Genomic DNA, 14,462 nt, shown 5'->3' with positions numbered 1-14,462 from the left:
CCCAATACCATGGAACTTGACAAATATGAACAATAAACTAAAATATGCAGAAGAAGCAAGTAAAACAAGTTATATGGTTAGATTTGTTAAATATATAAACAAGGACTACAAAGTCCTCCATGTAACCTTGCCTTACTAGCCTGACATTTCAACCGGTCGAGACCGGAGAAATGAAAGACCAAAGGTAAACAAGGAGTGTCTAATATATATATGTTGTAACATCAAGCTTTAAGTATTGAGAAGTTAGTTAAAATGAAAGATTAGCTTATGAAGAACAACCTTAGAATTCAAGAATTTGAGAGAGAAATGAGGAAATGAGCAAGCACAAATGAAGAAGATGGGTGTGTATATATAGGGTAAGTTGAATGGGTCTTTCATAAAGGGTGTTGCATGAAAATGGGTTGGTTATAGACCCAAGAAAGCACAAACTACGAATGGGTCCTTTAAGTCTCCATTTTGGTAGTTTTAGTCCATGGAGTTTGTTTTGACCGTTTTCGGGGCATTTTAAGAACCGAAAAAAGTTTTTTTTTTCGATCCAACAACTATAAAACAAATATGTAACATAAAATTCATCATTTTGATATTATCGAAAGGTTCGGGATACAAAACGGGTCGGGTTTACATTAAGAATACAAGTATAAAATAACCAGAAATTGACAAATGTCACAGAAACATCCGCGTGTGCGCTGTAAAACTGGCAGGTTATTAGAGATACTCGTTCATGGATCAACACGTAAATCAAAAGCCCCAAGAAAGAGGACAGCTAGAGTTTGGAATCAAAGTGTGCCAAATATGTCACGTCCTCATAATTTCAATAATTGGGTGATCGAGCTGAATGCTTATTATTGGGCCAACGTGAGTTTGAAAACTAGTTTCTTCCCAACTAGTTGTAAAAGGAGAGTGTTGAAGAGCACTGATGGGAAGAGGATAAAAGAGAAGCCTCTTGATTGAGGCTTCGGGAACGAGTCCGGCTGAAGACTCTTTTGTAAACTTAGCGCTTCACGGAGGCAACCCGGTACTATGTTTTCATTTTATTTTATTTTTATTTTGGTTTTGCTTCTTTGCTCTGTCGGGTGTTTCTTCTCTTATTTGCAGGTTGTTCTAGGGTTGCTTATGAGATGGTTGCTTAGATACGGTTTTATTCAGCAACCATCTCATAAGCAACCCTAGAACAACCTGCATATAAGAGAAGAAACACCCGACAAAGCAAAGACGCAAAACCAAAACCAAAACCAAAATAAAAATAAAATGAAAACATAGTACCGGGTTGCCTCCCGTGAAGCGCTTAGTTTACAAAAGAGTCTTCAGCCGGACTCGTTCCCAAAGCCTCAATCAGGAGGCTTCTCCTTTATCCTTTTCCTATCAGTGCTCTTCAACACTCTCCTTTTACAACTAGTTAGGAAGAAACTAGTTTTCAAACTCACGTTGGCCCAATAATAAGCATTCAGCTCGATCACCCAATTATTGAAATTATGAGGACGTGACATATTTGGCACACTTTGATTCCAAACTCTAGTTGTCCTCTTTCTTGGGGCTCTTGATTTATGTGGTGATCCACGAACGAGTATCTCTAATAATCTGCCAGTTTTACCGCGCACACGCGGATGTTTCACAATGAGATGCGGTTCTTTATTCTTCAACTCTTCGAATATCTCTTGTGATTCCCTTTGACAATTAGCTTCTCAACCGGTTTCCCGAATAACAATACTTCAAGCTCCTTAATATCCATTTCAGGGTTAAAATCACTCTCATCCATATCGGTTAAACCCAATAACTCTTCTCCAAATTCATCTCAAAACTCGTCCTCCCAAGAGGGAATACTCTCCTCCATCTGATTCTGCAAACCAACAACCTCCAACTCTATCATCGGTTCACTAAGTTGTATTCGACATTTTAAGCCTGACCGAAACTCATCCATAAAATCCCCAAGCGGTGTACTTGGATTCATGCTATGAACGACACGCATGAAATCAATGAATATCTCTTCTTGATGTGGTATGTAATCCATCATTGCACCAGATGAGTCCTTACAACCAACAACATTCCCCATCCTATCATATATCGGGCAAAATTTGGGCTCATAGTAGCACTCCATGAAGATCACTGCAAAGATAAATGTAAACAAAAAAGTATCACGAGCACCAGAGAATAGCAATAAACAATATATTAAAAAAATAAACTAATTTAAAGCAACTAAACTAAAATATATTAACCTAACTCCTACAACTCAAAAACAAAAAGAAAAATAAAATAAAATACAATAAAAACTACTTAGACTCCTACGACTCAAAAACAAAACAAAATACAAATAGCACGTATGTAACAGGTAAGTCTAATCAAAGCTAGTAATGCAATTGCCAAGAATCTCCGGCAACGGCGTCAAAAACTTGATGTGCTAAAAGTAGTTATATAAAAACACGCTAATCTAGACACTAAGTAATAAATTCTAGACTCTTAAACTTGACTAAACTACTAACCGGCAAGTGAACCGATCGACTCTAGTATAGCTAAGTAAGTCCGGATATCGAACCCACAGGACTCTTTAAATTACGTTAACTAGCTAAATTTAGACTTAACTACAGACACGACTATTTATCTATTATTATTAGGGGGTTTTACTTAAAAACTAAAATTAAACTAATTAATAAAACTAAAGACTTAAAAACGACTTAACCCTGGACTTAATTCAAATGATGACAAGATAACTACCTAGGCTAGAATCCCTAAATGTCAGTTATCAATTAACCCGGGATAATACTTAGTTATGGAACTGGGATCGTAATCTAGACGCTTAAGAGAAAACCCGAACAAGACCCCTGACCCTTCTCAAGAGACACCTATGGATTTCTAATAAGTTTTAACGCACACCAGTATTAAAAATCAAGTTTCCTTATGGTCACATAATTGATTACAAACCAGTTCCTTTATACGAAATCCTACTTTACAGTGCGGAAATCAAAGGCAGTCTAATATATTTAATTGACTCGATAGACAAAGTTAACCGATCAAACCTAGAAGGACTCCTTACGAAGAACTAAATCTAGCAATCCTGGTCAACAAAGACCTATCAATAACCTAGCACCTTACAGCTATTTAGGTTAGCAGCACACTTAGGTTTATTTGATTAACTAATATTATTCCTATGATCTTAATGCATCTCAATCATAAAATAATCAAGAACACAAAGTAATTGACCTAATAGCGACCTATCATAATGACAAACAATAATCAAGGTAACTATGGAATAATAATAATTAATCAAACAATCCTAAATATCCATATGCATCAATTTAATATAAGTAAACCTTTTACTAGTTCATAAAAACCATAACGATAAATAAATCCAAAGTCAAAATCAAACGTCAACAAAGGTTCATCATAAGCCTAGGCAGTCTATAATGTTAGCCTAGCATCTTAAAATCAAACAAAAAATAATAGACGAAATCATGATGAAAATAAATAAGAACGGAAGATTAAAGGCGATAAAACCCGTGGTCTTCGTTCTTGGATGATAAGCACTTCGCCGGCTGATTCCTAGCCTTCAAACCCACCAAATATTGCAATCCTAAGCTCCAGGAAACTCCAAATTCGGCTCTGGTTCGCAGGGTATGCTCAGGATTAAGTTTAGGAGTGTTTAAATAGGTTTCCTGGGCCAAAAACTGATAAAAACCGAAGAAAATACGCGAAACGGGATGCCCGGTGCGGCGGGATTTGGCCTCCCGGTCGCGCGGCGCTTCGACGAGGGAGGGCTGACTGGTCCGGTTCGTTTCCTGATGCGGTCCGGTTCAATTCTGATGCTCCGGTTCACCGGTTTGGCTTGTTTTAGCTCTTTTTTCACCCTTTTTAATCATGAACAAGTCCCGGAACCTACATTATTCACATATGTTAGTAGTATACAAATTCTAATAAAAACCGAACATAAACTAATAAAATAATATATAAAATATACAAGGGATTTATATATATTTAGCCTTATAACAAGTCGGAACCAAAATTTTTAGCAATTCGACCTCTTTTGCTTTTCCGAATTGGTTGATATTCCGTATCTTTTACATAATTTGATGTTCCAGAATTTTGTACTTCATTAGCATTAGGAATCAGATCCTTAGGTCTAATAATTGAAGAAAATCTCATTTCATCAAAAATAACATCTCGAGACTCTATTACAGTATTAACCGAAATTGAATCGTTAGGTTCCATAACATAGAACCTATACGCTTTGGAATTTTCTACGTAACCAATAAATATGCAGTCAACTCCATGTTCACCCAAAGCTTTCAATTTAGGTTCAGGTAACTTTACAATAGCTCGACAACCCCATATACGAAAATAGGATAAACTCGGTTCTTTGTTAAACCAGAGCTTGTAAGGGGATGATTTGTTTTTCTTGTTTGGAACTCTATTAAGTATAAAATAGGATGTCAAAAAGGCTTCTCCCCGAAATGCTTTACCTAAACCAGAATAAGAAAGCATTGAGTTGATCATTTCCTTCAAAACTCTATTTTTCCGTTCAGCAATACCATTTTGTTGAGGTGTGTATGGAGCACTTGTTTCATGAATAATACCAACTGATTGAAAATATTGACGATCCATATACTCACCTCCTCGGTCGGTTCTTAGACATTTTATTGACCTACCTAGTTGTAATTCAACCTCGGTTTTATAAATTCTAAATTTATCCAAAGATTCATCTTTGGAATTTAAAAGATACACATAACAAAATCGAGTAGCATCATCAATAAAAGTGATAAAATAATTTTTATTACCCAATGAAGGTGTAGAATGAAAGTCACATAAATCACTATGTACAACTTCTAGTATCTCAGATTTTCTATTAACTTTTGGAAAAGGTTTTCTTGTAATTTTTGTGAGCATACACGTCTTACAACTTTCTGTTTTTAAATAAAATGCTGGAATCAAACCATCTCTAGACATATCATACATTTTCCTATAATTTATATGACCTAAACGAGCATGCCATAACATAGAGTAATTATTAACTTGTAGTGTGTTAGATGTCATAAAAATAGAATTCTTTATTTGAATATTTTTATGATCAATATTTAATTCAAACATTCTATTTCTACTACAATAATAACCAAAACCAATGAACATGTCACATTTAGATAAAACATATTTATTATATTCATACACTTGCTTGTAACCTTCACAATTTAAACAAGTACCACTAACAAGATTCTTACGAAGGTTAGGTACATACACAGCATCTACTAATTTAATAGTTTTTCCAGAAGTAAAAGACATATTAACAACACCAACACCACATATAGGTTGAATCGAATGATCTCCCATCTTGACAAAGGATCCATCATCTATCGGTATAAATTTCTCGAACCAACACTGATCTTTACAATAGTGACTTGTTGCACCCGAGTCGACCCACCATTCATTGTCATCATCCTGTACAAAAAAGGATAGAGGAATAAGTGAACAATAATTCTTAACCGAATTATTAAGATTAGTAATTTCGTTACCTTCATTTTTCAAAGCCGGGTCTTTAGACCCATTTCCAACCCCACTAGTTCCAGCACCATTGTTGTAAATTTTTACTCGACAATCACGTTTCAGATGTCCCGGTTTGTGACATCTCCAACACACCAAATCTTTATGTTTCTTATTCGGTTTATTGTGAGAAATAAACTTGTGTTTTATCCCTTTTCCTTTGTTGGTGCAAGTCTTTTTATCTTCAACCATATGAACAGAAGGCTGTCCAGATTGTTCAGAGGGATGTCCAGATTTCACAGATTCAATTTTCTCTTTACCATTGCGATTTTCTTGTAATCGAAGAGATTCTTCAATACGTAAATCACTTCCCAATTGAACCATAGACATCTCCTCTTTTTGATGTTTTAAAGTATGTTTGTAATCTTTCCATGAAGATGGTAATTTATCAATTATACTAGATACAGCAATGGACTCGTCCATATTCATATTATGTTGTGTAAATTGACCAAGGATACGAACAAGTTCATTATATTGTTCCATTATGGATCGAGAATCTACCATCTTATAATTATTGAAATCACTTACCAGGAACTTTTTAGAAGATGCGTCTTCTGCAATATACTTGGATTCAAGATCATTCCATAGTTCTGCGCGGGACGGAATAAAGAATATTAGAGATACTAAAAACTTTAACCTATTATTTGAATCAATTTTGACTTGTTTTTTTGCTGATATTTCAGGAAAAATTAATGATTCATATAAATCACTTAGGGGAAAATTGCCTGAATAAATCCAACGCATTAATTGCTACTTCATCAATCTTATTGATTAGCGTACCCGTTGTATTTGCTTCTCCTGATGGTTGGTCAAGTAACAAAAATGTTGTATTTTCAGCTACTGACTATGGTACACAACTGTCATTGTTCACAACTGTAGCGTATGGTGCTGCTACAGCTGGTGGCGAACTTGCTTTGGGAGTTGCACTTCCCACATGTTGATAAATATCGAATAGAGAGTTCGACATTCCATTCAGAATATGACCCCGGCATATATAGTCATCATTCTCCCACTTGTTCCGCCTCCTGATTTGTTCCAGCGTGGAATTCTCATCAACTTCAGAAATAGATGTAGACAAGACATACACCACCTTCAATGTCGTTAACAGAAAATGCACCTTTTTATGCTAGCAACGGAAATAACGGCCGTCAAACTTGTTCAATTTGTTGATGTTGGATGTCATCTCTTTCACAGAACCAGCCATGAATACGAAATTGTTAATCAAGATTGTTAGAAATTATGATAGAAAAGAAGATTGAAAAGAACAGAGACTAGATTATTTAGTAGATCGTGTATGAAATCACTTTCCTTGATTAACAATTCGACCCTAATTGCCTAGGTTACACGAATTTTAATCTTGGGATAATCTACTAAAACAACTATGATTTAAGGCAATAAATCAAAATCCCAAAATCTGAAATCGTATATATTTATGTTGCTAAAGAGTGCTAATTTATAATCAAAACCATAACTGAAAAATAGCAGTTTCCAAACGGTTTTATTTGTTTTTGATAACTATCAAAAGTAGTTGTCTATCCATATGATTTTAAATTTCAAAAATAAAACACATGTTTCCTAATGATCCGTAAGAAAAGGTTTATTAGATTAATATTAAATAATATATATATCTATATTACTTTAATTCAAAATCAATCATATTAATATGAAATTAATATATTCTAAAGCATTTAATATATTAGTTATAGAATTTAAATTATTCTTACATTCAATTGTGCACTCCGCACATACCCGCTTGCATCAGATCATAATTTAAATTTTCATTGGCACTCGTGTTTATTCCAGTTACATAAAATAGCAAGTGACACTAAAATCACCAACATTTTTATATATAAATGAGTGTTATTAGCCTTAAAATCTTTTTCTTTTTTAATTTTAGGTATTTATATGAAGTCGAAGGACATCAAATCAATTCCTGGGTGATCGAACTTAGTGCTTGCATATTTCAACCCTTCAGATGATGGAACTTATGTAATAAAGGCCATGCATGATATTGTGATGTGTTGCAGAGAGGAATTTGTTAGTATATTTCATATACTTTTATTTTGAATGTGCTAAATTGAATACACACAAACACATCCATATATATATATATATATATATATATATATATATATATATATATATATATATATATATATATATGTCCGTGTGTTGAATTATAAGCTAACCTTTATATATTTTAGATAATGCATGATACAAGGGTTCTTAGTCAATATAAAATTAACCGATTTATAGAAGATGCATTAAAGAATTTATGACATCTATTGAAGAATAATTGAATTTGGCTCCACCTATGTCAAGGTTCTGAATATGAAACTGTAAGTTTATTTCTTTATTTTTTATTTGTTTGCAATTAATATCTACCTATACTATTAAAATAATAGACTTTTTCAACGAATGTCAACTACCTATTAGTCCATCACTATAGTTTCCATACATACAAAGTCTTCTCAAATTTTCTTGGTAATTAAATAATTCAAAAATAAATAATATTATTCAAAGCTAAACAATTCAATTCATATATTAATGTTAATAATAATGATTAATGATTATGATATCAAATAAAATAGTAACTCATAATTTACATATATAAAGTTGAATATTATTCAACTCTATACATTTTATTCATATACATTCAACACACAATGTTGGTGAGTTAGGCACTTTTACATTAACGATTTTATAATCTTCTATGTCGTTTCTATGCCATCTGAAGTTAAGCATTTTTTTTCGTATCCAATAGACTAAGGTATGTTATTTATGTTTTCCGGTTAATTTTTATAATTTCCATGTTTTAACAATTACATTATGAACATCCAATAGAAAAGCCACAATTGTGACTAAACTTAATACTCTTTATTGTCCCATTTTTCTAATTGTTACGTTTTGTGTATTAAAATCCTTCATTAAATCAACAAAATTAGACAGCACGCTATATACGTTTTTCTGTCAACATTTATGGTGTTCCTCATTTTCATATGGTAACCTTGTTATATTATACTATTCAAATAGTTAGTCATTTTAATATTCATTATCTACCCTTCAAATGTTATATAATAATGTTTTTTTTATAAAAGTGTAGTGTCAACGCCAATAGAGCCACTGATTACCATTTCGAACGATAACAATTTATTTATAACGTTTTAATACAGTAACGTATATTTAGATTTATTTCGTTATGCTATTAGTTTCAAGTTAAAGTTTACATCAAAGGATACAATATACTATAAATGTGAACAAGTATTTCTACCCCACGCGTTGCTGCGGAGCGGGTAAAATGCGTTACATGTTCAAAAGCTATCACGTTTGCGACGGGCACACGGCGAGAAGTCGGTCGACATCGGTTCGATTGTTTTGGTAAAAGTTTTGTGCCAAAAGTTTCATTACCAAAGTTGATGAGTCAAAAAGTAAATATATTAAACTAAGTTGAGGGGTTAAAAAAATATAAATGTAAAAACATTTATGCCAAAAGTCTAATAAACCAAAGTTTATAATAAAAGTTTAGAGGCTAAAAAGGTAATTATTTGAAACTACTGTGAAAAATTATACGAAAAAAAAAACTTAGTGTTTATGTTTTAAAAGCTTATATAATACTTGTGCAATAGTTAGTTGTACAATATGTAGCAAGATTTGAACATTGATAAATAGTAAGTGTGTGAGTGTAGGAAATAATGGTTTTTAATAAACACACACACATACACGCACACACACGTACATATATATATAATGTATTGTCAAATAACAATTGATTTTTTATGCACCATCGGCTATACAAAATGTAACATACATAATTAGTCAAAAATAAGTAAACTAGCATAATGGAATATGCTGTAACCATTTTTTTCAATGTTGATTGACAACATATTTTAACTACGTTTTAACACTTAATGTCGAAATTCAATTTTCGTTGTTTTTGTTAGCTTGTAATAATTAAAAGTGTAACATAAGATGTAATAATGTCACCAACCTAAATCCAATTAAATTATTATGTTTATTTTAAGTGAATGTGATGAATACTAACTATTAAAATTTTAAAGTATATTTTTTAAATATTCCTATTGAAGATATGAATTTTTAAAAGTATATTATTTTCTATAGATATTTACATCGCGTTAATTTACTTTCCTCAGTAAATTAACAACATTTTTCCTCAGTACAATTGATAAGTTTCAGTTATCTTATTGACAATATAATTTCTTATGTTAAGTCCTTAAGTTCTATATTATATGTTTGCAGTATTTATTACAACATTTATTTGTGAAATATATATGTTTTTATAGGAATTTTCATGTTTCTATGATTTTACATTACATTTATTTGTGTATTTGAATTACGTTCATAATTAATATCATGTTGTCGTCCAAAAAAATTACTACAAATTATCTTGTCATTTAAATTGTATGTGTTTGTTAAATGATTTCTATATTTTCACCCGTGTCGTACACGGGTCAATAGCCTAGTTATTAGTACTAGCACTTCTCTTTAATTCATTTATGTACCACGGAGGAAAAGAATGAAAATCTATATGTAATTTGTATAGCACTAAACTTGTGTTGTATTCATATAAGTTATGTGTTGCTTTACCTTCTACTTTTGATCGTTCATATTAATGGTGTAAAAATTAATTTAAAGTATGGTAAAATCTTTTTCTTGTGTTTAAAGATTATCTGTCTTAAACATGTTACCATCTAAGTTACTTTTCTTAGTAGTTGTTATTACTATTCCCTTTCCACATGGTGTGTAAATGTAACATTTGTCTTTGAAAAGTCAAAGTCGGACTTCATTTCTATAATATTTTATTAATATAAACAATGGTTAATTTTTGTATTGATTAGAATGATAATAAAATAAGTTCATGTTATTGATATATTTTTTTTCTATAATGGATTTATAATGACTTCATTTCAGGTCAGTTATTTAAAGTATATTTTTAGTTTTTTTTAAGTCTTAATATTAAAAATGTTGAATTTAAAAAAAAAATATTTTGTGTACGTAGTTATGGTTGGTATTTTGCATCCATTCAAGGATGGGAGTATCTTCTTAGGGTTAAGCTTTCAGCAGTTCTTATGGGTTCTCATGGTCTCATCAAAGGTTCTCGCTTGTGATCACAATGTTAAATTGTGAACTATGTAGAAACATTAGATGGTTAATTATGTTTAAAGTTTTGGTTATGGGTGGATTTATTGATGTAGAAACATTATATGGTTAAATTTTGGTTGCTTCTTTTAATATATTGGTTTATATATATTCTGTTTTGGTATTTAATAGTTGCATAAATGAAATATAAACCGTTGTATTTGATAATTGTAGGCGTTGTATATGCATTTGATGATTGTAGGATTAGACCGATGTATCTGATAAGTGGTATTGTTCCTTAGGCTGGATTCATTAGGATCTGGAATGTTTTGGTTCTTGTTGTTGCTTTTGATTTGATCCCTAGCCATGGTGTCGAGTGAATAAGCTTCGATTTAAGGTTTGGCTAATATTAGAACGTGATTGAACCTGACTCTGATACAATGAAGAAATCAATCATTTCAAGGTCGATGTATATTTCGGAATGAAACCTAGAGAAAATTGTTCTCTATAAATATATACAAAAGGACAGAGCCGTCTCTGAGAACCTCTTAAAATTTTGGGGCCTGAGACGAGTAAAAAAAACGGGCCTTTAAAATCAACATTTTTTATTATGTAATAGATAATTTGACAATTTTACTATAGATTGTCTTTCAAAACTCCAAACAAACAAACAATAATAAACATCTTACTAAAATGAATCATATGAAACAAATGAATTTTTTTTATTAAAAATAGATTACTAATTTTGAGAATTAAACTCATAACCTTTGTTTCCATAAACCATAAAACTTTCCACTCAACTAATAAGTCATTTTATAGGTTTCTATGTTAAAACAAAACTATATTTAAAATATAATTTTTTTTTTAATAATTATGGGTCTCTCGGAAGAGTAGGCCTAGGTCCATCACCCTTCCCGCCCTTCCCTTTCCCTTGGGCCAGACCTGAAAAATAATCTTTAGAAAAGGAAACAGTGGCACATACGTAAAAAAAAAGATAAAATAGGAAGAGATATAATAAACTATGAATTCCAATAAGTTAGAGGACGATTAGTTAAAGAAATCAATAAACATGAGGACGAAAAGTGCATATTAATACATCTGCCCAGACCGACGGTGGACTTGATAATTGCTATATATATATATGTCCAACCCAAAATCTTTTCTTTTATTTATTATATTATATCTTGCATGCAAACAAAAACAAACCCTAGATCGATCAATGGCGCCACCACCATTACACGACGACATCCTAGTGGAAATCGTGAGAAGGCTTCCCGTCAAATCATTGATTCAATTCCGGTCGGTCTCCAAAGCATGGAAGTCTCTGATCGACTCTTACTATTTCGTTTCTCGTTATACCGGCCAACATCATGTGGTCATAGGTTATGATCATCTTTGTGTGCCAAAATTCGATTCGATTGTTGATGATGGTACGCTCCCTCCGCCGCCTCCTGTTCCTCTTACTTTTCCCCCATTGCTTAAAACACTTCCAGACTGTAACCTAGTCGTAATCGGCAGCTCTTACGGCGTGTTGTGTTTGTACTGTGATTGCCTACGGGGCTCTGATGGTCGTCCGCGTCCCGGAACGACTCTAGCTCTTTTGTGGAATCCTTGCGTTCGAAAGGTTGTTCATGTTGTCCCTGATGTGGGAGATGATCATAAATATGTAGACGTTTTAGGTTTTGGGGTTTGTTCCAAGACCGCCAACGCTAAGATTGTCAAGGTTACACACGTTGATCATACATTTGAGAGGAGGCCTGGTGTCAAATTCACCCCAATGGATATTCAGGTTTTTTCATTAAGCCAAGGGGCTTGGAGAAAACCGTATGGGAATCTCCCTTGTAAATCGTTTTAAGTTTTGGAACGTTAGAGCGCTTGTAGGCGATGTTATGTATTGGCTTGCTCATGATACAATTACCAGTTTTATTATTACATTTGATTTGACAACCGAAGATTTTAGACGAGTAAACCTCCCTGGTAGCTTAGCCCGCTTGTCTTTGGTTAATTACCTGACCCCCTGTAAGCTAAGGGAGTCTCTTGTTGTGCTTCAAATATGTCGTTCAAAAGCTACTTGTGTATGGATGATGGGGGATGACGGTTCCTTTACAAAATTATTCGCTGTTGATGTTCACGCACATCTACCTGGAAGTGTATATGTACCTAGACACGTACATGTACGTGGATTTAGGAGGAGTGGTGAACCTATAGTTGTATATAACAAAAACTATCATCCAATTGTCACACATGGTTCGCTTGCTGTCTATGAACCCCGCTCAAAACAGATCAATGATCTTGGGGTTGTAGGCAGTTTCCTTTTGAAGCATAGACATGGTATAACGGTTTTCTAATCTCTTTGAATGGCTTTATTGGAAACTATTGTCAAGGCAAGGATCAAGGCACATAATCCTCATCTATTAATTTAGTCAATATTGTTTGATTGTAATTTTCTTGATTTATGTTGTTGCCTTTGTAACTCTTGTATTATAAATTAATTGTAATATCAATGATAATTCATGTGATGAATTTATGTAGTCATACAGGCTTCCTTGGTGTTTTGTTTTGGTTTTTTTTCCTAACATGCTTTAGTTAAAGCTATTATAACCGATCCAACAAGTTATTATCTTTATATGTATGCGTTTTATAAAGGTTGGGACGGCTTTAAAAGGTAAAAGTGAATCGTTTTAAGAGATTTTTAAAAAGAGAAGAAAAGTCATTTACAACGGTTTATTATTATCAAATAGAACACTCTTATTATTTCAAATACAATGGTTTTGTGTATATCAAATACAACGTGTTTTGTGTTGGAAATTTATGTAAATGAATGGATATTTTTTAGTGAAATTATTAATGAAACTTTTAATATGGTGAATTAAAAATAAACTCTTAGGTAGAGTTTTATTTATGTCTCTTAATGAGATTTTTTAGTGTTTATGTCTCAAATTAAATGAGACATTTCACTTATCCATGTTTATTGCATAAATTTGCTAAAAGAAAAAGAGAGAAGTTTGCAACAAAAATGATGATCATCAAAATAAGCCTTTGTATATTTTATTTCCAAGAAATATGGGAGAGGAAAACTCTCTAAACTTCATCTTTATATTACCAAGTTCTAGCACACAAAAGTATCTGGTGTAGCCTCGGGTGCGTAGCCTTCCCTGGCAGTACATACTGCTTCGGCTGTTGTACCTTGGGAGACAGACGCGTTGTCTAAGTAGAGACGCGAAATCTGTTTTAAGAGACCCGTGTTGAACAAGAATCCTCAGCCACAACCGTCAATATTTTGTTTGCTTTTTATGATAGTCAATGTGCTTAGTCAAAGACCAAATATGATGAAGACACAAGACGAAGCTATTACATGAAATACCCGATGAAGGCACCATATCCTATCAATTTTGAATACAAAAACCTGTATGTTATATTTATTTTATTCGATTTTGTAAACGATATTGTACTCTTATGTTTCCCATTACTAACGAGAGTATTGTTAACGTTTATTTTATTTTATTTTTAATAAAAGAGTGACCCATGTCCTACAATCTTAAAACAGATTTCGTGAGATTGTTACTACAATCTTAAAACCTTATTTATAAGGTTTTGGGTTAACAAAAGAATTAATATAAAAGGTTTTTGGAAAAAAAAAATTCATGAAATTTTTAGAAATAATTTTGGAAAATAATATCATGTGTAGTACAACATTCTTTTGGATATTTTAAAAGATTTGAGTACAATTTTATATTAAAAAAAATATTGTGTTACGTAACAAAATGTTTGATTCGGCTGCTTGGTTTAGAAACGATTTTTGTAATCGTGAGTATTCTAACAAGAAAAGTGGTTCTTAGTAA

The 14,462-nt window shown here is 32.4% G+C and overlaps 1 protein-coding gene across 1 annotated transcript; it reads left to right on the top strand.

Annotated features, from left to right (window-relative positions):
- Positions 1-11,839: 11,839 nt before the first annotated feature.
- On the top strand, positions 11,840-12,475 carry LOC143618609 (F-box protein At2g21930-like). The gene has a single exon (XM_077090748.1). The coding sequence runs from the start codon at positions 11,840-11,842 to the stop codon at positions 12,473-12,475; it is 636 nt and encodes a 211-aa protein (XP_076946863.1).
- The last annotated feature ends 1,987 nt before the right edge of the window (positions 12,476-14,462 follow it).

Source organism: Bidens hawaiensis, unplaced genomic scaffold (assembly GCF_021521415.1).
Source record: "Bidens hawaiensis isolate Kalapana, Puna unplaced genomic scaffold, B.hawaiensis_p1.1 tig00109933_1, whole genome shotgun sequence".
Lineage (NCBI taxonomy): Eukaryota > Viridiplantae > Streptophyta > Magnoliopsida > Asterales > Asteraceae > Bidens > Bidens hawaiensis.
Note: the sequence above shows the minus strand (reverse complement) of the source record. Positions and strands in the feature narration are given on the sequence as shown.